Source organism: Dermacentor albipictus, chromosome 1 (assembly GCF_038994185.2).
Source record: "Dermacentor albipictus isolate Rhodes 1998 colony chromosome 1, USDA_Dalb.pri_finalv2, whole genome shotgun sequence".
NCBI classification, from domain to species: domain Eukaryota; kingdom Metazoa; phylum Arthropoda; class Arachnida; order Ixodida; family Ixodidae; genus Dermacentor; species Dermacentor albipictus.
This window is the reverse complement of record NC_091821.1, coordinates 450,447,734-450,470,550: the sequence shown is the minus strand read 5'-3', so window position 1 is coordinate 450,470,550 and position 22,817 is coordinate 450,447,734. Positions and strand designations below refer to the sequence as shown.

The 22,817-nt window shown below is 46.9% G+C and overlaps 1 protein-coding gene across 5 annotated transcripts in view; it reads left to right on the top strand.

Moving 5' to 3' along the window:
* Positions 1-8,607: 8,607 nt before the first annotated feature.
* Positions 8,608-22,817, top strand: part of LOC135911072 (arylsulfatase B-like) — an 80,889-nt gene continuing 66,679 nt past the window's right edge. Inside the window, exons 1-2 of one of the 5 annotated variants that reach the window (XM_065443168.2) lie at positions 8,608-8,852; positions 12,413-12,478. In XM_065443168.2, the coding sequence (XP_065299240.2) occupies positions 8,842-8,852; positions 12,413-12,478 (77 nt within the window). In that variant the 5' untranslated portion in view covers positions 8,608-8,841. The other 4 variants (XM_065443170.2, XM_065443169.2, XM_065443172.2 and 1 more) reach the window with 4 other exon arrangements.

Genomic DNA, 22,817 nt, shown 5'->3' with positions numbered 1-22,817 from the left:
AGCGTCAGCAGGGTGGAGGGGATGGGGTTAAAAGAGAGCGAGGTTAGGAGGGAGAAAGGTAGAGGGTTGTAGAGATGGAAGCGATGAAGGGGCCGATCAGGAAGCCCGAGGTGGTGGGATGGCCATTAGGCCATCTATCTTTGTAGAAATGTCCTATAGTCTCGCCGAGAGCCCCGACGAGTCGAGGTACTCGACGACACTCAAGAAGGCTGGTAGGTGATTACGACAGGGGAAGAGGATATCTTCCTGTCGTGAACATGAGAGCGCCAGGCGGTGGAACTCTTGCAGAAGTCGACCGCGGTGCTGCAGGTGAGCAGCGCAGGCCAGCAGGAGGTGCTCCAGAGTTTCTGGTTCACCACAGGAACCTCCGGCGAAACCCCATGAACATGCGCGAAAAAAAAAGAGAAAGAGTGGCGCGCGATTGGCTGTGCCAGCAGTGACTTCGTTGCTCTCCGTCGCAGCCGAGCGCGCGTGCAGCAGTTTCCCTCCGGCTCCAAAATGGGTAGGCCATGCGCCATACGTAGTCCTAAGGAGCAGGCAGCTGTCCATGAGCAACGCTGCGAGCGGAGCCGGGAACGAGCTCGTCTACACCGACATGACGCTGCAGCCCGGGTAAAAGAATACGCTCGTGCAGCCTAGCGTGACCAGCAACTGCGTACTGAGGACCCGGCAGCCTACCAAGCCGTCGTTGAATGAACCATCGGGATTAACCCAGTGATAAACAACGGGGCCGCCCATGTCAGCTTCGCTGGTTAACCATCTGTACGGAGTACTTGGGCGGTTATTTTTGTAAGAATTTCATGGAAACAGCACCAATGGACGTTTCAATCTCTTGCAAATGTGCTCTCTTCATTCTGCAGACCAAACTTGAGGGCTATAAATAAAGAAAAGGTTGGTTGTCGAATACTTTCGATGTGTATTCACGATTCATAATTAGGCGCTTCGTCTTTCAGAATGCATGTCACTCGAACGCACGAATACTCGTGATGCGGCAGCACGGAAATACTGGATTACGTTTGCCTCAACTGACGTACGCATTAACAGTGCCATAAAACACACTGTTTGTATTTCACGCTTTTAAACAAACACACGTTACAAATGTGAAGCATATACACACAACCCCAGCCTACCAGCAGTTCCATTAGCTTTTTACGATTCCAAGCTGAGAAGCTGACTGTTTATTTGAGCCGTCGATAGCGTTTCGTGAGTAATTCGGGTCAAATTTAGTGTTGACTACTTGGTATCCCACCCCTTATCGGAAGAAAATATTTTAGGCGCGTGGAGAAGAGCTGACCATGCCGAACGTACCATAATATCACTCTTCAACCCTCAATGTCAGACTGGCATAGATGCTCATCTCTAGGACCTGTGGAAACAGGTCCTAGGGTCCTAGATCCATGACTTTCAGCCCAGAAATTTGAGGAGATGTTTTACTGTCACTAACCTCTGTTTACGTATGAAACCTGTGGGCTCCGTGATACGTCGTAGTCGATAATTACTCCTAAAAATGAGATTTCCGAGCGTTTGCAATTGCTTTCCCGTTGACACTTACAGTAAGGCTTCAAAGCCTCCCGCGTGAATCTAACAAGGAAGCATTTCTGTGAAGAAAGTTCTGTTTTCGCAAGTACAGTGATGTTAACGTAGCTGCCTTTTGCAGCTTTGCCCGTACCTGCAGTCGTCTTGCAGCAGACGCCCATATGCAGACGCCGTCAGCATCTAGCATACTGGAACTCTGTTGGGCAAGCATCTGAATAGGCCAACGAGCACTAGGTTGAATAGCGTCGGGCTCAACACCCCGCCTTGTGATACTTCACGGAATGTTTGGCGTTGAGTCGTGGCGCCATCCTGGGTCATCACGTAGAAATGCCTGTCGGTCAAATAACTGCATAGCCACCGAAAAGTGCTGCCGCCGATTCCGGCTACAATTAGGGCTTCTATAATGGCATATTGTGCTATATCATCATGGGCACCTTTTATATCAAAGAATAATGCCGCACTGAGTCATTTGAGACCTTTTTGATGTTCAACAAACGTAACCAGATCGATGACATAACATGTGGATGAGCGCACATGCCCGAAGCCAGCCATAGCATGTGGGTACACGTTGTAATTTTCCAGATTCCATTCCGGGCGCGTCAAAAGTAGTAGCTCCTTTATTTTTCCCATGCAACTGGCCAGAGCGATGGGGCGGTACGATGAGAAATCTAACGGTGATTTACCAGGTTGGAGAAGTGGAACGAAGCCACTTCATTCCCATTAGCGTGGAACCAAACCGTTGCGCTGAGACTCATATTAGTTTAGCAGCATGAGTTGTGCTTTGTGCCCAAGATTGCCGAGCGCCGCATAGGTAACGGCGTCCGGCCCAGGTGTGGAAGAGTGCCTGCAAGGCGCCAGTGCTGCTTCAAGCTCTCCATCAAAAACCTTACATCCATGTGGCAATTCCTAGGCACAGGAGTGGCACATGGCGTAAGTGTCCGCTGTGGCTATAAGGTGGCAAGTCCTGAGCAAAATTCTTCAGCAATGTCAGTTTCTCTTCGGACTTTGTGCAAAGCGAGAGATGTGTAAGGAAAACGCTGTTGGGGTGGTGCGCGAAGTCCACGCACGGTTCTCCATACCTGAGATAAGCGCTGACGTCCATCAAACGACTCACAGAATCGTTTCCATTTTTGAGACTTTATTTCATCAATGCAGCGTTGTATATTATTTTGCATCCACATTGCCCATCTGAGATTGCGCATGGATTTAGTTTCCTATATCTTCTTTCAACGCGCCGGTGAATTGCTCGTAGACATCGCAGTTCGGCTTCAAATTCTTCAAAGGACCACTACGAGCACATTCAAGGTGTTCAAGCCCGCATCACACGTAAATCAAAATATTTCTGGAGTTACACACGCTCTTATTCTTGTAAAAATAGCGTAGATGTATTTGTTGTTGCCGAAAATTGCGTTTTTGTCAAGAGTGTTTATGACTGCACTGACCTCCAAAAAGACATTTTTTCACTCCTAAGCTTGAGGTGAATTTTTCAATGAAAGTTTTGAATGAATGTCTGAATGAAGGTTCTACGCGAAAAACACGAGGTCACTGGATCGAATCCAGGCCACGGCGGCCGCATTTGTATGGGTGCGAAATGCGAAAAAAATCCATGTACTTAGATTTAGGTGGACGTTACGAACCCCAGGTGGTAAAAATTAGCCCGGCGTCTCCCACTACTGCGTAACTCATGATCAGATCGTGGTTTTAGACCATAGAACCACATAATTTAATTTTTACGCAGGGATGACAGCATATGCTATTTCTGTGCACCCTTCGAGAGGCTCCACTGTCCGTGGCTCATGATATTAAAGATGTTGGTGTGTACTTCGACAAAATGCTAAGCTTCTCTTCACAGGTTGAATATGCAAAACAGCGTGGCCTTCGCGCTCTTGGAATTGTTTGCTCTATATCGCATGACTTCCACTCCCCTGCTGCCTTTCTGAATTTTTATTCTACTGTGTGAATAAATTGAATTTTATTCTACTGTTCCAATACTAGTCGATGCCTCTGTAGGTTGGGTCGGAACGTTCAAATTTTATTCTGACCTCACTGAACGCATTCAGAATAAATATATATCAACTTTTAAGCACCACTATTTCTGTTCTGGCCACCCATAGTCCAGTCCTCTCAAATATGCCTAAACTCACGCCTGTAAAATGAAAACGTAATCAATGAGACCTTTTGTTCCTCTAATAAGTGGTTCATGGCATTATACATTGCCCAAAGCTTCTTGATCATGTGCAATTTTCCGTGTCCCGACAATATACCAAGCAACAATTCGCATGTTCTACCCAACGTTGATACACTGAGGAGTATCATACGGCTCGACTTCAAAACGCGTGTAATAATTACTCTGCCTATACTAACATATTTCAGAGTTCATTTACTTTGTTTTGTATATATGTGGATAATCATGTTACATGGTTAACTCCCGTTTACGCCAGCATCTACGTTTCCGCTTTCCCTTCTTGTTTCACTATCTTACATTGTTTTGTCTACCACATATATCTTCTCTGTACATTTTCTCTCTCGTATTACTTTTTAATGTTCAATGTTCCTCAAGATAATGTTGATAGCCTGGCAAGGAAACAAGAGTTTAGGATCGCCAGTCAGCTTCTAGAGTCTGTGAAGAAGTACGTTTACACAAGTTGATCATTTCCAAGGAAACCTGAACATGAGAAGGAAATTTACAGAAGAATAAAAAGGCGTTGACTGCATGCGGTAGGCATTGCCAGATCGTGAGTGGAAGCTTACCACTCATGAATCACTGCATGAAGGTGTACAATCACCGGGGCTTACGTACGGGGCAGAAACTTTGAGGATGACAAAGAAGCTCGAGACCAAGTTAAGGACCGCTAAAAAAGCGATGGAATGAGAAAACACGTTAGGCGTAACATTAAGAGACAGGAAGAGAGCGGTGGGGATCAGAGAGCGAATGGGGATAGCCGATATTCTAACTGACATTACCATAAAAATGAAGCTGGGGAAGGTATGTTATGTGAAGGATGGATAACTGGTGCACCATTAGAGTTAAACAATAGGTACCAAGAGAATGGAAGCGCAGTCGAGGGTGGCAGAAAATTAAGTGGGGTGGTGAAATAAGGAAATTTGTAGCCGCAAGCTGGAAATGCATGGCCCAGTACAAGGCCGTTTGGAGATTGCAGGGCGAGGCCTTCGTTCTGCAGTGGATGTAAATAGGCTGCTGCTGCTGATGCTGCTGCTACTGCTTGCTGCTGCTGCTTGCTGCTGCTTGCTGCTGCTGCTGCTGCTGCTTGCTGCTGCTGCTGCTGCTGCTGCTGCTGCTGCTGCTGCTGCTGCTGCTGCTGCTGCTGCTGCTGCTGCTGCTGCTTGCTGCTGCTGCTGCTGCTGCTTGCTGCTGCTGCTGCTGCTGCTGCTGCTGCTGCTGCTGCTGCTGCTGCTGCTGCTGCTGCTGCTGCTTGCTGCTGCTTGCCGCTGCTGCTGCTGCTGCTGCTGCTTGCTGCTGCTGCTGCTGCTGCTTGCTGCTGCTGCTGCTGCTGCTGCTGCTGCTTGCTGCTGCTGCTGCTGCTGCTGCTGCTGCTGCTGCTGCTGCTGCTGCTGCTGCTGCTGCTGCTGCTGCTGCTGCTGCTGCTTGCTGCTGCTGCTTGCTGCTGCTTGCTGCTGCTTGCCGCTGCTGCTGCTTGCTGCTGCTTGCTGCTGCTGCTGCTGCTTGCTGCTGCTTGCTGCTGCTGCTGCTGCTGCTTGCTGCTGCTGCTTGCTGCTGCTGCTTGCTGCTTGCTGCTGCTGCTGCTGCTTGCTGCTGCTGCTGCTGCTGCTGCTTGCTGCTGCTGCTTGCTGCTTGCTGCTGCTGCTTGCTGCTGCTGCTGCTGCTGCTGCTGCTGCTGCTGCTGCTGCTGCTGCTGCTGCTGCTGCTGCTGCTGCTGCTGCTGCTGCTGCTGCTGCTGCTGCTGCTGCTGCTGCTGCTGCTGCTGCTGCTGCTTGCTGCTGCTGCTGCTGCTGCTGCTGCTGCTGCTGCTGCTGCTGCTGCTGCTTGCTGCTTGCTGCTGCTGCTGCTGCTGCTGCTGCTGCTTTCTGCTGCTGCTGCTTGCTGCTGCTGCTGCTTGCTGCTGCTGCTGCTGCTGCTGCTGCTGCTGCTGCTTGCTGCTGCTGCTGCTGCTGCTGCTGCTTGCTGCTGCTGCTGCTGCTGCTGCTGCTTGCTGCTGCTGCTGCTGCTGCTGCTGCTGCTTGCTGCTGCTGCTGTTTGCTGCTGCTGCTTGCTGCTGCTGCTGCTGCTTGCTGCTGCTGCTGCTGCTGCTGCTGCTGCTTGCTGCTGCTGCTGCTGCTTGCTGCTGCTTGCTGCTGCTGCTGCTGCTGCTTGCTGCTGCTGCTGCTGCTGCTTGCTGCTGCTGCTTGCTGCTGCTGCTGCTGCTGCTGCTGCTGCTGCTGCTGCTGCTTGCTGCTGCTGCTGCTGCCGCTGCTGCTGCTGCCGCTGCTGCTGCTGCTGCTTGCTGCTGCTGCTGCTTGCTGCTGCTGCTGCTGCTGCTGCTGCTTGCTGCTGCTGCTGCTGCTGCTGCTGCTGCTGCTGCTGCTGCTGCTGCTGCTGCTGCTGCTGCTGCTACTGCTGCTGCTGCTGCTGCTGCTGCTGCTTGCTGCTGCTGCTGCTGCCGCTGCTGCTGCTGCCGCTGCTGCTGCTGCCGCTGCTGCTGCTGCCGCTGCTGCTGCTGCCGCTGCTGCTGCTGCTGCTGCTGCTGCTGCTGCTGCTGCTGCTGCTGCTGCTGCTGCTGCTGCTTGCTGCTGCTGCTGCTTGCTGCTGCTGCTGCTGCTGCTGCTGCTGCTGCTGCTGCTGCTGCTGCTGCTGCTGCTGCTGCTGCTGCTGCTGCTGCTGCTGCTTGCTGCTGCTGCTGCTTGCTGCTGCTGCTGCTGCTGCTGCTGCTTGCTGCTGCTGCTGCTGCTGCTGCTGCTGCTGCTGCTGCTTGCTGCTGCTGCTTGCTGCGGCTGCTGCTGGATGCTGCTGCTGCTGATGATGATTGCTTTTTAAGTGCACCAGTACGAGTGCTACGTAGCCTTCCTGAGCACTATAATAAACATGTCATTCATGCATTCATTCATTCGTGGAGTGGTTGACTGATTGACTGATTGATTGATTGCATATACAACGACCACAGAGAGTATAAATGGTAGCTCTGCTGGCCAATGCCACAAAAAAGGCGTAAGTATCTCCATGCTCTGCCAAGAATATGAAATGCAGCAAATAGACGAGGAGAAAGTAAAAACTAACAATGCAAGTTTCCTCAAGGGTGAAATAATCCAGGTTTCTTTCTGCAGCTTAGCTCTTATCTGCATGCACGCGGCCTTCACAACGCTGTTAAACGGGTCGTTGCATATCTGGTCGAGCCGGTAAAAACGCGTCCATGGTATGATGCCTGCAGCCTCGTTCTTCTTGGACGCACGTCGAAATGCCACGTTAGCCCCTGCTTGAGGAACACCTCTTCATCATGTATGTATCAAAAATCTCATACGATCAAAAAACGCCACTTTATTTTTTGTAAGTTTTCTAGTACCTTCATGACCAGAAGCTTCACATCAAGAAGAAATTCAATTCGTATTTTTGGCAATGGGTTTGTGCTTAGTATTCAGGGTACAATGCAGCTCAATAACGATTATCTTTATAATTCAGCAGAGCGAGAGTGCTATCAGATTTCGTCATTTTGTCCACAATCTAGTCCCTAGATAAACACATGAGCATTGAAGCACTCATATGAGAAAGGGCTCTGTCAAGAGACTAATCAGGCCTTAAGTACCGAAACCGGTACACACCAGTTTCCTCGGTCATGCCCTGCATCAGGAATATTCCTGCATGACACGATTTAAACAGTATGCGAATCCGTTTCACGAAGACTGTACCAAATGTTGGTCCTATATAGTAAGGCCTCGTGAACCAATGCCCTTCACATCAAAAAGCGCGATGGGACCGAAATACAAAACTAACTGTGCACTGATGATTTCGGTGCACGGTAAAGAGCCTCAGATGGTCAAAATTAAGGCGTAGACGCCAAGTATGGCGTGCCTCATAATCAGGCCTTCGTTTTACCATGTAAAGCCCCATAATTTAAATCAAAAAGCGCTCCTACTGGATGTGCAAAAACTCAGAAACAATATACGTTTGGAAAATGAATGATGTCGTTTTTATGAGAGTTTTGATGGCGGAAGACGGCTTTTCGAAAAGAACAGCGCTGGGATAATGCAATAGTTCCATTTAATTTTTATTTTTCATTGTGGCTCTGCATAAATGGCGTGAGCTGCGCTCCACTAAGGTTATCAGAAAAAACGGCCTGCCAGTAGCTACACCACTGGCTACATTATATTGGCCCATATATCACTCTTCATTGAATGTTGGCTTGACTAGGTGAAGTTTCTGTCTGACTGTATACATTCATTCCAAGTTTACTGACATGCATTTGGGGTTGAGCAGGGCTTTTGCTCCATGTTGATCCTCGAGGCTGTGCGCGGCCAGACGCGAATTTAACCTCGCGGTCACGCAGACAAAGGGCCCTTTATCGCCGCTCCGTAGCCTCCCAAGACTCATGCAAAGATAAGAAGGTGACCCAGCAACAGAAGCTGTGGTGTTTGTCCTTGGAAAACAGCTCAAGTAGTTGCCTTTCGACAAGAGATAAAGAAGCCGCTAAGATGTAGCACCCGTTTTTTACACTTTGGTCAAGATACGAAAACTCCCTGTACGTCCCTTGGGACGATCGGTCGGACGCCGACAGGCGGCGACAGCGTTGCTTCCACCACTAGCGGCTACCGGGAATTCAGCAGGAAATACCTCACAAACAAAACAATGCCTTCATGTGGTTACTGTTGATGTGAGAAAGGAGAGAAAGAGGGAACGCACCCGCGCGGAGGAGGTTTGCCGCGGAAGCCCTTCTTTCCCACTTCACATGCAAGTGGGATCTTTGTCGTCGAGGAGGAACGTAGCCTCCAACCAGCGTGCCGCGCCGCTCTCCTCCTCGCAGTAGTACCTGCGAGGAGGTCGCAGTTTAATAGCGAATTAGTGCGATTCAAACATGTTCTGTCTGGGCTTTCTGCGCTGTCAGATGACTCAACGTCGGCGGGCTATCACTCTGCTGTATTCGGCTGCAACAATAACTTGGGAAGCAAAGGTCAAGTTATCTTCAGCCGTGGCGACTTCGTGGGCACCGGCGCTGCGATAACAGAGAAGCGTCCGCTTTTTATTGCCAGCATAAACAGAAAGTACTTGATGCCATCGCGTGTATGCTTGGCAGGTGTTATTCCCAGTAAGCGCTCGGCGACGAACTCGGAATTCAGCACCCATTTTCAAACTGGGATATGAAAGAACGGTGCGTATTCGAGTCCGTCAACCATTGCGAATGGATGAAGTTAAGTATTTTCTAGTGTACTTATTCTCTTAAAACGTGTTCTGAGATTCACATACTTGGCAACCAACGTTCTGGTGGAGGGTGACCGAGGACGTATTATGAAAACAGTATGTGCCAACTAAGAAATGAAGGTGTGTTCTTTTCCATTCTGTGATCAAAACCATGCCAACCGTGTGCCGGCCGGCGCTAGTTCGCAGGTGCTCTGCCGTGCTTCCGAATGTCACCGGCAAGCTGCCGATGCCGCTCATTGCGTCCTGTATTACTGCATAAAATAAAGTTTATGTTGGAAAGAGTAGTTAGTTTTTTAGCTCTCTCGAGTAGGTGACGTGCCCTTCCACGCACAGGCACCATTCGAGGCCTAAGAATGTGCATAATTTCCCAACGCGTCGTGTGCGTCTGGTCGATCGTGGCATATTCGCGGCCTTTATAATAAGCTTACTTTATTCATGTTAGCAGCCCTTACAATTGAGTGATTTTAAAGTTCTTTATTTTGTAAGGCTTGACGCCCGAGTGCCAGACAAACAATGTTTATAATATCGTACGGCAAAAATGTTAGGAGCACGAAACCTAGCAAGACGTGTTTCCTCGGAGCTTCGCAGTTACCTGGATTGGGATGTACGCGGGTGCGACACACCGCATGACACGTGGATACCCCTGTGATTGACACCTGTGAACCTTAACAAAGTTAAACGCCAGGGATGCAATAACACTTTACATGTATACGCTACGTATCGACAATGTTCAGACTTGTCTGGCCTCCTATTCCTATCGTGGGCAGAGCTGCAGGAGCGCTTCTAGGCTTCGTCGCTGTTTGATACTGCGGCTATAGTGAAGCTAAGAGCTTAGTGACGAAACGCTAAGAAGTTTCCCGATTGAAAGAGCTTGTTGACACCTCTCGGGACAGTGCGAAAGCTTGCCACTCGTCAACAGCCCGTTCGCCGTGCACCCTCCAGCGTGATCCCACATACCAGCAAGGCGCGGCGCACGATAGACGGCGCAGTGATCGAAAAATGGCGGTGCCCTCATTAAAACAGTTTATAGCAAGTCCGCCGGCTTCGAGGCGAGATTGACCTAATCACGAAAAACAACCCACTGAATTGCGCCGCGTTTCCGAACCGCTTCTTTCTGCCTTGTAACATTGCAAGCTTCAAATCATTTTTAAAGCATTGGGACATAGCTACCAGACGCCGGCGCCAAGCAATTATAATGAGAAATATTTATAGAGCAAACCGTCCTTAACTACCAATATTCGATGTTCAAATGTTGTTTCCTCATTTCATGAAATCAGTCGCTTTGAAATTGCAAACTTGCGGTTAAGTTCAGTTCTACAGTTGAACTAGTCTATAGATATAGTGGGGGGCTAGCATAAAGAAAAGAACTTCCTGGCACCATCATTATTTACTTTCGTTCGTATGCAGAGAAGTGCATCAACTAAAGCTTGCCAATTTCTCAGTAAGCCAACAACTCAACACAAGCAAATGTTGAACGTTTCTGTTTTTATTCGCACATCTTGAAGCGGAAAAGTTGACCTCCAGGCAGTGCGAAAGTGTCAATGTGAGAAAAATTCAAATAAAATAGCTTAAACGTTCCGCATTACGATCAGGGGTGCATGAAACCGCAACTAGGAATTACGTGCGCTGCATCATTTCGCCGTCATTGCTCTTGAAAATTCATAAAATATCATGGGTGTTTCTTTTTACGGTTAATCTGTGTATGGCTAGCCGATTCATCCTTACGTCTGTCGTCTGTACGCGGAAAACTCCTCCGGCGCAACCCACTGGCTGCGCCAGTAAGTCGTGACGTCAGTAGTGACGTCGTTGCTGTCCGTCGAAGCCGCGGGCGCGGGCACCAATTTGTCTCCGGCTCCGAAATCGGTAGGCCACGCGTCATACGTACTCTGCATAGTCCTCATACGTACTCCGGACTCCTCATGAGTACGTTCTCTAGCCGCTGTGCACACTGAGCAGCGTATAACTGCGCGAAGAGTGCCTTGTCAGACGACTCCTAGACGGCAGATACCGCACATTATGTACGCACTACCCGATGCTTACGTGGGCGCTGCTAAATGCTGCAGGCGCTCCCTTTCTTCTGGTTGTTCCGCTCCAGTACTCCACTTAGCGCTTCTACCTAGTATAACCTGGAGCCATAATTTACTTCATTTCCCTTTCTGTTTTGTTTTAGTAGCATTCGCTGCGCCCAGTGGTATATCTTGGCTATAACAAGAACACGGTCACGGAACACGGAAGACTGGCAATATGAAATGCATGGTACACACCGCTGCTTCTGCGATTTCTGTGCAATTGCTTCAGTACGGTGCGACGCAAAAGGCCTGGAATATCGAGTGCATTGGTTTGGTAACAACAAAAGCTGAGTATATGCAACTGATTGTCACAATAGCAAATGCGATATTGGCGTAAGTTTCAGATTGTGATAAATTGCATAGATGAGCATTTATTTGGACGACACGCTCTTTCACTGGCTAGATATATATTTAATAGAACGCATGCATGAATATGCATCCATCAAATAGCTGGATAATACTACTGACCTCCTGTTTATTCACTACTGGTTGAGCAATATCACTCCTGGAATGCTGGATAATTGGCCACACTGCTTTCTTAACTGATCGACAGTGGGACTTTCGCACCGGAGTAAGCTTTTGCTCCACCGTCGATTGTTCTGTGAGCCGATTTGAACTGAAAGACAGTGCGTTCCCTTCTTCAGCCCGGACGCTGTTGAAAAGTTTCCCCGGCAAAGCTCAATAATCTTTTCTTTCACCCTCCAATCATTTTTATATCCATGATTAGCACATTCAGCCCAGATATTCCCTTCATCGGCATTATTTTCACTGCAAATGTATTTCAAGAATAGAATGCAGGAAAAGGCAACGTACGTACTGCAACAAGGTTACGAGGCTGCATTCTAGCCGGTCCAGGGTTACGTGTACCCGGAACGCAAATATTCTCAGAGGATAGAATTCTCGAAATAAATGTTTAATTTCATTGCAAGAGATTCATCCGAACTATAATGTAGCTATAATATCCACACTTGTCGGCGGAGGTGCCACATAGCAACTATAGAATCTATTATTGTACGTGTATAATGGGAGGGTATCTCATTGAAGGTTGCTCTACTTGTGGCACTTAGGCGCAATAACATATGCAATTAGTGTACGCACAGAAGACGCGTAGGAAGGAAACTGTCCGCAGAATGCCCTTCGCTTCGGCGTTGCCTGGCTCACTGGCGAAATAACACCTCTTGTGCCCTTTTGTTATACTTAGCTGGGAGGTAATTCCCGCATCTGTACAACGCTACACTCGTTCAAGCTTCGCATTCTGTAAATTAGGGACATTGTCGTAAGAAAAATACTTCACCCTTAGTCGTTGATAGTTTCAGTATGAAGAGTTCATCCTAGCATTCCATTCTGAGCAACATGCTCGAGGGAAATGCGATTATTTCTTTTTTACCTTAAATGGCAGCTCCAACTTCATTTTTAAGAGATTTCACTTGTATCTATGCAGATATATATTCAAGAATGGGTGCAAGAATGAGGACAAGTATTACCCTATAGCACGACACAGTTCCCTGTATGTGCTCATATATATTTTTTTACATAAGGCAAAGCGTTATAATCATCAACGTTTAACACCGTTGTCAATTTATCTGGTATTACGCCTCCACGGTCGAAACTCCCGTTCCATAAAAAGAAACTATATACAGCACCATTACTTTAGTTTAAGCCGCGTAATAGCGTGCTCCATAGTTTAATGTATTTCAATACAGAGCGCAAAAAACAATGTCTTCATTTGTTGCTTTACTCGAGCACAAATTTCTTTGACCATTCCAGTAGTGAAGGAAAAGCCTGTGGATTTATGACTCATAAGCCACTTTATAAAAGTAGTTTTTTCCTACGATATGTCTTGCGAAGCCATGCTAAACCCACCCCCAGTAACGCGTTGAACTTAGAAGTATCCTATTTTTGACAGTTTCCAACCAAAGTAGCGTAGCTTCTGCGGGTACTCCAGTGTTCAGTAAAGCAGTCCCCTGTAGTCTTCACTATATCATCGGAATTGGTGATGACAGTGGCATGCTTATAATTGAGTGTCTACATCTTCCGCTTTCCTATGCAAAGCTGATTTTCCATACATTTCATGCTCCCCTAGCGAACTTGTAAATTGATGTCTATCATGAAGCGATAATTTGAAACGCAAATAATCTCGGCCTACCACTTTAGGTTAAATAGAGTGGCGCACTCCATTTTCAGCTTAAAGACGTCTACAGTATGTGTGATAAGCCCTCATGTTGGACCGTTCCCTCCACACCGCCGATTTAGACAAGGTTCTAAGCTTGCGCAACTGCTGCTTGATATTCTCCTGATATCAGTTGCATGACCACTGGAAGAGATACAAATAATCTAATTTCTTCAATATGCACATCATGTCATACTCTGACCCACACGCAGGGACTTTAGTACTTAGTATCCCTCTTTCCAAAGTTCTTGAGCACAGTGCAGCGCCTGAAGGAAACTTCTAATGCTTCACAAATTTACGAATATGTACGCTGGCCGCACAACATTTCTCAAATAATTGTCAATGTGCACTAGACAAGACGGAATGGACCGAATGAGGTCAGCGGCGATCTGGCGGACACAGAAGCTCACTTTCGGGCAAGACCACTAGTCCTCACGCCCTTTCTTCCAATATTCCAATATCTCAAAATAACGCATGCACTTTGCACTTTTCGCTCGCCTGCGCCCTTTCTTATAATCATGTTCAGGTGGAGAAAGTTTCCTTCAAGGAGCTCTATGTAAAGAAGCTCGCTGGAGCCTCTCGTGAGATGTTGGAACGGGCCTTGCTGCGTCCGTTGCGGCATTCAGAACGTGCTGTGTTCTGCAGTCTTTCAGGTGCACCTAGCCAAACAGGAAAGCCAGAACTTGCAAAACACCCCTTAAACGCTTTGACTATTATCGCCGAGTCCTTTACATATACTTTTAAAACCAAGAATCTAGGAGCCATTGAATCTTAATCACTCTCTGCAAGATGTTGCAATAATTCTGTGCACTAGGCAGAACTCTGTCGCGCTATCACTATCATGTTATCCTATTACAACACAAGTATCACTCTGTCTAAATAAGGTCCTTAATAAGACAGCCATTAGGCTGTTGTTCACAGCCTCAACTAAGCTTAGTAGCTTATGCCAAAAGTCAATCGAGAGACAGGTGCGAAAGGAATTTGCAAAAAAAAAAGTGTTAAGTTTGTTCAGTACCAATGTAAATAGTAATGAATAGCTGTGAAGAGTAGTGTGAATGGCTGGATTTCTTATTTTTATGCATGCTTCTATGTCTGAAAAATGAGGCACTGTGTGAATGAGAAAACTGAACTAAAGTCAGCAATTAAGAGGCAGCTACTTGGCACTGCGTTATGTCGATCGTTGCTCTGAACGACTAAAGATTGTAACAGTGCGTCAATTTACGGTATGAGTGGGCACGACTGATGTCGTAAGCCTTCGGCATCAAGAAAAGTCGCAAGCAACCGTAAGCTGCCCATCCACTTCACTCCTTGCTCAAGAAATAATATAGCTATCGAATTGATTTCGTCACACCTATTTCCCTCATAATCCTCTTATGTTGTCTCTGTGCCCTTCAGACGTGGTATACACACATGGAGGCGTGAGTTGGTTTTCCTAGTTCTGCTCAGTGGCGGTAAAAAAGAAAACTGACATTCAGTTTCAAGTGAAATGATGCTCTTGTCGTTATTGGGCTCTCATTTGGCTTCTATATCCTGCGTATATCTGCACACGATCGCGCTGCTGAAGGTACTACAGTGTTCGACAACAGATAGTTTTAGTACTGCGTACATTTCGTATACGCAACGGCGTTGCATACGTAAGATCGCTACGTTTCGCAAAGCGCGCATGTGCAGTACGCAACACGAACGGTGCGTGATGCGTATACGCGGCCGCTGCGTACGCACGCATCCGACTGTTGCCCGCGTACGTGTGGAACCTTGCGTGCTGCTCTCATGGTTCTCGCTTGTTCGGGATAGCGCGAGACAAAAGACTTATGCGAAATGGCGGCGTCAGAGGCCACCACTGGAAGGCTGTGCTTTCCAATGGCCTACGATTTGGCTTTGCTACCTCAAGTAAACTCGCAGAAGCCATTTCCGGATCCTGAACGGTGGGAATGCACCGCAAAAAATAGGAACCTTGTTTTTGAGAAAGTGCTCAGTGTGCGCTGTTTGCGCGAAACGCTCTACGTGATTCGTGTATTGCATCCGTATTAAATGTCGAGTATTTCCAAGGCCTTAATATATTTCGACGTAGTGTGAACGCGCGCACGCGTTACATCACGTCGGCGAGATCAACAGCGTCTATAGTTCGACCGATGGTTCGAATCACTCGCGGACGCAGCCAGCGCGCTCCGACGCGCTCCGCGTCAAAGAACGCTCGCCCGTTTACGTACGTAGGCATTCCCCAGTACTAAAAGTCCTGACGTGACACGCGCGCCTGCCTTCGAGACAGCTCCTACGTTCCGGAAAGCGCTTGCCTGCTGTGTGCGTATCGTCATGGCGCAGTACTAAAGCTGTCTAATGATTCCTAAGTGTCGCGTTCGGACAGAAAATGTAAGAAAACACTTGTTAATTTTTTTTCTCGCAATGCTTGAAGTGAATATTTAAGCTATTTATTGATATTGAGCCTGAGATTTAATTCTTTTCATGCGGAAACGCAGCAAATAGAAGCAAATCTCCCTGCACAGTCAATAGACAATTGCTTTCATGACGACTCACTAGAAAATGAAAAAAGCAGCTTTCTACCATATTGTTTTTCTTGCAGTGTAGTATCGATTGCCTTGCTATAAAGCTTTGTCAATTTGGTACAGTTATTGACATTCCAGTGTTATTCCCGCCTGAAGGGGTTATTTTTGTTCTTCAGAGGACGTACCACATAATGGTTCCCAAATGAATGAACATTTCCTTGTTAGAGAAACAGTCTGTGCCTGCGATAAATGTAACGTCACCACAGATCTTAGTCATATGCTCTTGCGTTTCTCCGTGTTACGTAGCGGAACGCAACACTGAAGAACGATGGGGCGTAGCTCTTCGCAGTCTCACATTAGAAAACAGCTATGCGCAGTCCAACGGGCCCGCGATGCGCCGAATGGCTAGATCTTTCAGCCCCAACATGGAAGCGGCCCGCTGGGCTAGGAAACTAGCGCGACTTATTACACCCCAATAAAATTTTCCCGTCCATCCATCCATAGAGAAGGTCGAGAATCGAACCCCCTACCACCTATGATGTTAACTATGGCGAAGTGAATTCATGCACAGTTAAATAGGATAGACTTAAGACACTCTAACCCGCTACATGTGGTGGGAGGCGAAGTCACCTAGAGCTTACTTGAAGATATAGGCCTACCGGCCATATCTCCACGCTGCATTCTAATTGACACCGGGAAAGTGGACAGCCGAACCCTCTACCTGTGGTGTCAATTAAGGCAGAGTGAAATAATGCGCAGGTAAATAAGATACAGTGAAGAGAATGTAGCCCAGGAGCTGTGGTAGGACTCGAAGCCGCTTGGAGATATGCGCGAACCGGCCATACCGTCAAGTTCGATTCCAATTAACATCGAGGAGGTCGGGAGTTGAACCCACGACCATTGGTATTAGTTAAAGGGCCCCTGAAATGGTTCGGACAAATTTTGTAGACGCGTAGGGTACAGCTTAAGTAGGGTACAGCTTAAGTATTCGCACCACAATTTAAGTGAAGCGTTACGTATTAATGGAGCTACAAGCGATTAGAAGTTACCCTCCTCCCCAGCCATGCTTTTCCTCCTCAACTCGTTCGCCGAGCGAGCGGGGCTAAGCGCCGCCTTCAGTGGTCCTGCGTCACGATGCGACGTCACATCGTCCACTTCCGGTTATTTTGAAGCTCGCCCCCGCCCGCGCAAAACCTCTCCGCTAGCCGCTTGGCTGTCGACCCCAAACGAGAGCTATCGAAGCAGCGTGCGTTGCGAGCATTCTGTTGTAGCGCCGAACATGTCTGGTATTCCGTTAGCCACAGGCAAGCTGGTCATATCGGCAAATGACTGGAGGCATAAACTCAAGCTGATGAAGGAACTTTGGCGCAGACGTGCGTGAGCGGCCTGATCGGTCTGCACGGGCCACACACTTGTTGGCGCAGTGCTTAACCAGCCAAACAAAGCGCTAATATTGCTCTAACCAAGTGTAAAACATTTTAAACATTTATAAAAACATCGTGTTTTTGATTACACTCCTGCGAAAAATACGCACCAGCAGCAAAAAAGAATACGCTTCGTTGCTGCTACTGTGTATGGTTGAGGTTTATGCCACCAGGTGGCTGCACCGTGCAGACCATTCACCTTTGTCCTTCTGCTCATCTCGGCTCATCCCGTTACGGCACAGTCAAGCGGCCAGACCCTGTCCCCTTGCGCTTACGTTCGCCCTAATACGGGAGTCGCGAAACGCTAGTGCACTAGTAATCTTCCAGTGTAAAGTGACGGCCACATACGTGCAAATCCTGTCCCCGATCGGATAGCGGCAGTCCGATGCGCAGCAGCCAGTTCGCTCGTACGCTGCCCTGCAGAGGGACACGATGTCGCAGCTTGACATATTGCCAGTCGCTACGTTTGCAGTCCACAAGGCAACAAAGTCGAATCATAGTGCTCGCGAAAAGACTGAGACCAACTCTGACCGCGGAGCTCTCGTCAAAATGGAGTACGTTGTAACACAAGCAGACGACACTTGCTGTGTGCCGGAAGTGCTTAAGTGTACTGAAAAATTGTTCTTGTGCATTCTCTTTCTGCTACTTTCTCTTTATAAAAACAAATTAACTAACATTCCAACTATTACGAAGATCATTTGTTTACCATAAAGTTGGAAAAATTATCGATCACGCGCCCTGGTCAGCCAATCGGACAGCTCGCCCTACTGACGTCATATGGGTGATTTCGGTCATATGGGTAGGCGCGGCTTAAAATTCCGCCGAGCAGTGCGCTGCGAACGGCAGCGATGTGCATTTTTAAAACCTTATAATAAATTACACGCTTTACGCAGAGGACTTAGATGTGTCAATTAATGATCAGAAGGACCTACTCTAACGACTCAGTACGTTTGTAGAAAATCGTCAAAAGCGTTTCAGGGCCCCTTTAAGATGTAGTGAATTATTGCAGAAATAAATGCGGTAGAGTTAAGGCACTTTAACCCACGACCTGTGGTGGGAGTCGAACCCCCTTGGGGATATGGGTGTACCGGCCATATCTACAAATTGGATTCCAGTTCACACCGTGAAGGTGCATAGGCGAACCCCCTACCCATAATGTTAAGGCGACGTGAAATAATGCACAGGTAAATAAGATACAGTGAAGAGTCTCCAGCTCACGACCTGTGGTAGAACTCAAACCATTTGGACATAGGGGCGAGGCGGCCATACCGTCAAGTTGGATTCCATTTGACATCGGGCAGGTCCGGAGTTGAACCAACTTCCATTTGTATTAATTAAGACGAAGCCAATTATTGCACAGTTAAATGAGATAGAGATAAGGCACTTTAACCCACGACCTATGGCGGGAGTCGAACAGCCTTGGAGATATGGGTGTACCAGCCCTATCTCCAAATTGGATTCCAGCTCACACCGTGAAGGTGCATAGGCGAACCCCCTACCCGTAGTGCTAATTAAAGCGAAGTGAATTAATGCACAGGTAAATAAGATAGCGTTAAAAGACTGTAACCTATGACCTGGGGTGGGAGTGGAATTCACTTGCCGCCCACATCTTCAAGTGCCACTCTCGACCATCAAAGGTCGAGAGTGGCACCCACGACCTTTGATGTCAGTCGAACCCGGAACCTTTGGTGTTAATTAAGTGAATTGAGATACAGTTCATTATGATTCAGTTAATTAAGGCAACCTAACCCACGATCTTTGATGTTATATAGGGCCAGCTTAATTATTGCCTGATTAATTCAGGTATGGCTGATTAAGATTTAGTTACGACACTTGAACCTACGACCTTTGTTGTTAGTTAAGGCGAAAATATTTAAGCCACCTAATTATAATTGAGTTAGGACACTCCAATCGAGAACATTCGGCGTTAATAAGGTCACATAATTAAGGCGAAAGTAATTAGTGCACGGTTGATTTTGACTGAGTGAGAACACTTGAACCTGCGAAATTGTGTGTTATTTAGTACTAGCCTAATTAAGCAGATTTAATTAAGGCACACGACCCTACGGCCTTTGGTCGGAGAAAAGTATTAGGACGTAACAACGCTTTAGTACAAAAATGTCAAGTAATGCAACGATTGTCTCATGAGCGGGCAGGCTTTCGGTTAACTTATTCGGTTAAATAATTATCTCGTCATCAGCAGTTAAGGGGTTTTAAGATTGTAATGGTGAAGGCTCTGCAAAACAACTGCAGCACAGATAAAAGAGAAAACAAAAGACGGATTTGTATCTACATTTTATACGCCGTCTTGGCAAATTTGCAAAATGAATATATATTAATCCGATACACACGGAAGCAGCTTTTTTGATAAAAACTTTGATCTCATCCCTGTATGAATCTTTCCGCGACATCTAAGCACGTCAGAGTAGCACAATGACTGTGCCTGCAAAAAGCCGACGTCGGGAAAAGTCACGGTTTTGGGGGTTTATCCTTAAGTCGCTTCTCGACATCTGAAGTACATGGTGACACAAGTCCGTGGGTCTTATTTATCAACCTGGATGCGACAGCTTCCAACGGCAATGGCTACGTGACATATAGGTAATGAAGAACACGAGGCGACGTGATAGCTAACGAAAGAATAATCACGACCGACATTATTGTGTTGCTGCAGCCACACGCATTTCCGTCTGCAAATGTGCGCAGGAGAGAATCATCCTCATTTCCGCTGTGCCTGAAAAGTAACATCAAGGTTTTGTAAAATGAAGGAATAATCACGACCGACATTATTGTTTTCCTGCAGCCACACGCATTTTCGTCTGCAAATGTGCGCAGGAGAGAATAATCCTCATTTCCGCCGTGCCTGAAAAGTAACATCAAGGTTTTGTAAAATGTTATTGCCGCTGAATTTTTTTATTTTGTACGATCGAGGTAGCAGAGCATTTACGAAGGTCCCGACAGAAAGCGTCGGTTTCCTCCCAGTCTCGCATTCAGCGCGTATGCGTGGCTCGATGCGGCGGCGACCAAGCAGTAGGCGGCGTCAAGGGTGAGTACACCCAAGTAAAATTAACGAGCAAACTTTTCGAGAATTGGTTTAAAATGTTCAGCCAGCGCAAATAGATCAGTGTATAAATCCTCACCTTCCAATGGTAGTGAGTTGCTATTTCACCAATGTTTTATCATGGCCATCAGCAACCTCCGGGATCATTTTTAAGTCCTTGCAATTATCAATTCCCGAATGTACCTAGTTCCCTAATTCTCATCCCGTTCGCTGGCAATTCCGTTTCGCTGATCGCTAAATATGAGCCTATAACTGTTGTAACGGTTATTTATGGCCCGCCAGAGTAATTAATATTCGTTAGCGTACCCTTTTGCAGCGCTTCACGTGTAAACACTGTTTTGTCTTGTATGTCTGTCCGTTATCATGAGCCAAATGCAGGCTCAAGACTATTAACGCCATAGAGCAGCCATGACTTATTCAATAATTATTTAGCCAATCGAAACTCACGAACCAACGTAGAGAACTTTGTGTGAGTAGTAAAATTCAAACATGTCAGTGAATCCTTCATGTTTATTGGCAACGAAAACATGTGCAGAGGAAAATATTTCAAGCTTGACCTAACTCCCACGAACTCAACTGCAGAGCTCTGATGCTCCTTTCTTGTAACGAACTGCGCTTGAAGTCGAAATATTCACAAGAATGGAAATCGATCCTGCCTAACACCAGCCAACTTCAAATGAATGTGCATGCTATATGAGAGCGTCCTTTTTAATTGTAGTACTGAGGGCACCGCAAACGCACCTGAAGTGTTCGAAAAAGTGAGTTTAGATGCGTAGTCATATATCAAACATGACTGGCGCTGGTATATCATTTCAGTACGAAAACCAGCGCAATAACTTACTTCATAAGTTTGCACTAGGAATGTCAAAGGAAGCTGTCGAAATTGATGAGGATTTCAAAGGCTTTATTGTCTGAACCTGGCAACGTTTAACGTTAGAACGTTATCTAGTGAGGCGAGTCTAGCAGTGTTATTGGTGGAATTAGAGGGTAGTAAATGGGATATAATAGGGCTCAGTGAGGTTAGGAGGAGAAAAGAAGCATATACAGTGCTAAAAAGCGGGCACGTACTGTGCTACCGGGGCTTAGATGAGAGACGAGAACTAGGAGTCGGATTCCTGATTAATAAGGAAATAGCTGCTAACATACAGGAATTCTATAGCATTATGAGAGGGTAGCAGGTCTTGTTGTGAAACTTAAGAAGAGGTACAAATTGAAGGTGGTACAAGTATATGCCCCTACATGCAGTCATGATTACCAGGAAGTCGAAAGCTTTTATGAAGACATGGAATTGGCGATGGGTAATGTCATAACAAAATACACTATACTGATGGGCGACTTCAATGCCAGGGTAGGCAAGAAGCAGGCTGGAGACAAGTCAGTGGGGGAATATGGCATAGGCACTAGGAATAGCAGAGGAGAGTTATTAGTAGAGTTTGCAGAACAGAATAATATGCGGATAATGAATACCTTTTTCCGCAAGCGGGTTAGTCGAAAGTGGACGTGGAGGAGCCCGAATGGTGAGACTAGAAATGAAATCGACTTCATACTCTGCGCGAACCCTGGCATCATACAAGATGTAGACGTGCCCGGCAAGGTACGCTGCAGTGACCATAGGATGGTAAGAACTCGAATTAGCCTAGACTTGAGGAGGCAACGGAAGAAACTGGTACACAAGAAGCCAATCAATGAGTTAGCGGTAAGAGGAAAACTAGAGGAATTCCGCATCAAGCTACAGAACAGGTATTGGGCTTTAACTCAGGAAGAGGACCTTAGTGCTGAAGCAATGAACGACCATCTCATGGGCATCATTAAGGAGTGCGCAATAGAAGTCGGTGGTAACGCCGTTAGACAGGAAACCAGTAAGCTATCGCAGGACACAAAAGATCTGATCAAGAAACGCCAATGTATGAAAGCCTCTAACCCTACAGCTAGAATAGAACTGGCAAGACTTTCTAAGTTAATCAACAAGCGTAAGACAGCGGACATCAGGAACTATAATATGGATAGAATTGAACAGGCTCTCAGGAACGGAGGAAGCCTAAAAACAGTGAAGAAGAAACTAGGAATAGGCAAGAATCAGATATGTGCGTTGAGAGACAAAGCCGGCAATATCGTTACTAATATGGATGAGATAGTTCGAGTGGCTGAGGAGTTCTACAGAGATTTATATAGTACCACTGGCACCCACGACGATCGTGGAAGCGAAAATAGTCTAGAGGAATTCGAAATCCCGCAGGTAACGCCAGAAGAAGTAAAGAAAGCCTTAGGAGCTATGCAAAGGGGGAAGGCAGCTGGAGAGGATCAGGTAACAGCAGATTTGTTGAAGGATGGTGGTCAGATTGTTCTAGAGAAACTGGCCACACTGTATACGCAATGCCTCATAACCTCGAGCATACCGGAACCTTGGAAGAACGCTAACATAATCCTAATCCATAAGAAAGGCGACGCCAAAGACTTAAAAAATTATAGACCGATCAGCTTACTGTCCGTCGCCTACAAAGTATTTACTAAGGTAATCACAAATAGAATCAGAAAAACCTTAGACTTCTGTCAAGCAAAGGACCAGGCAGGATTCCGTAAAGGCTACTCAACAATAGACTGTATTCACACTATCAATCAGGTGATAGAAAAATGTGCAGAATATAACCAACCCTTATATATAGGTTTCATTGATTACGAGAAAGCGTTTG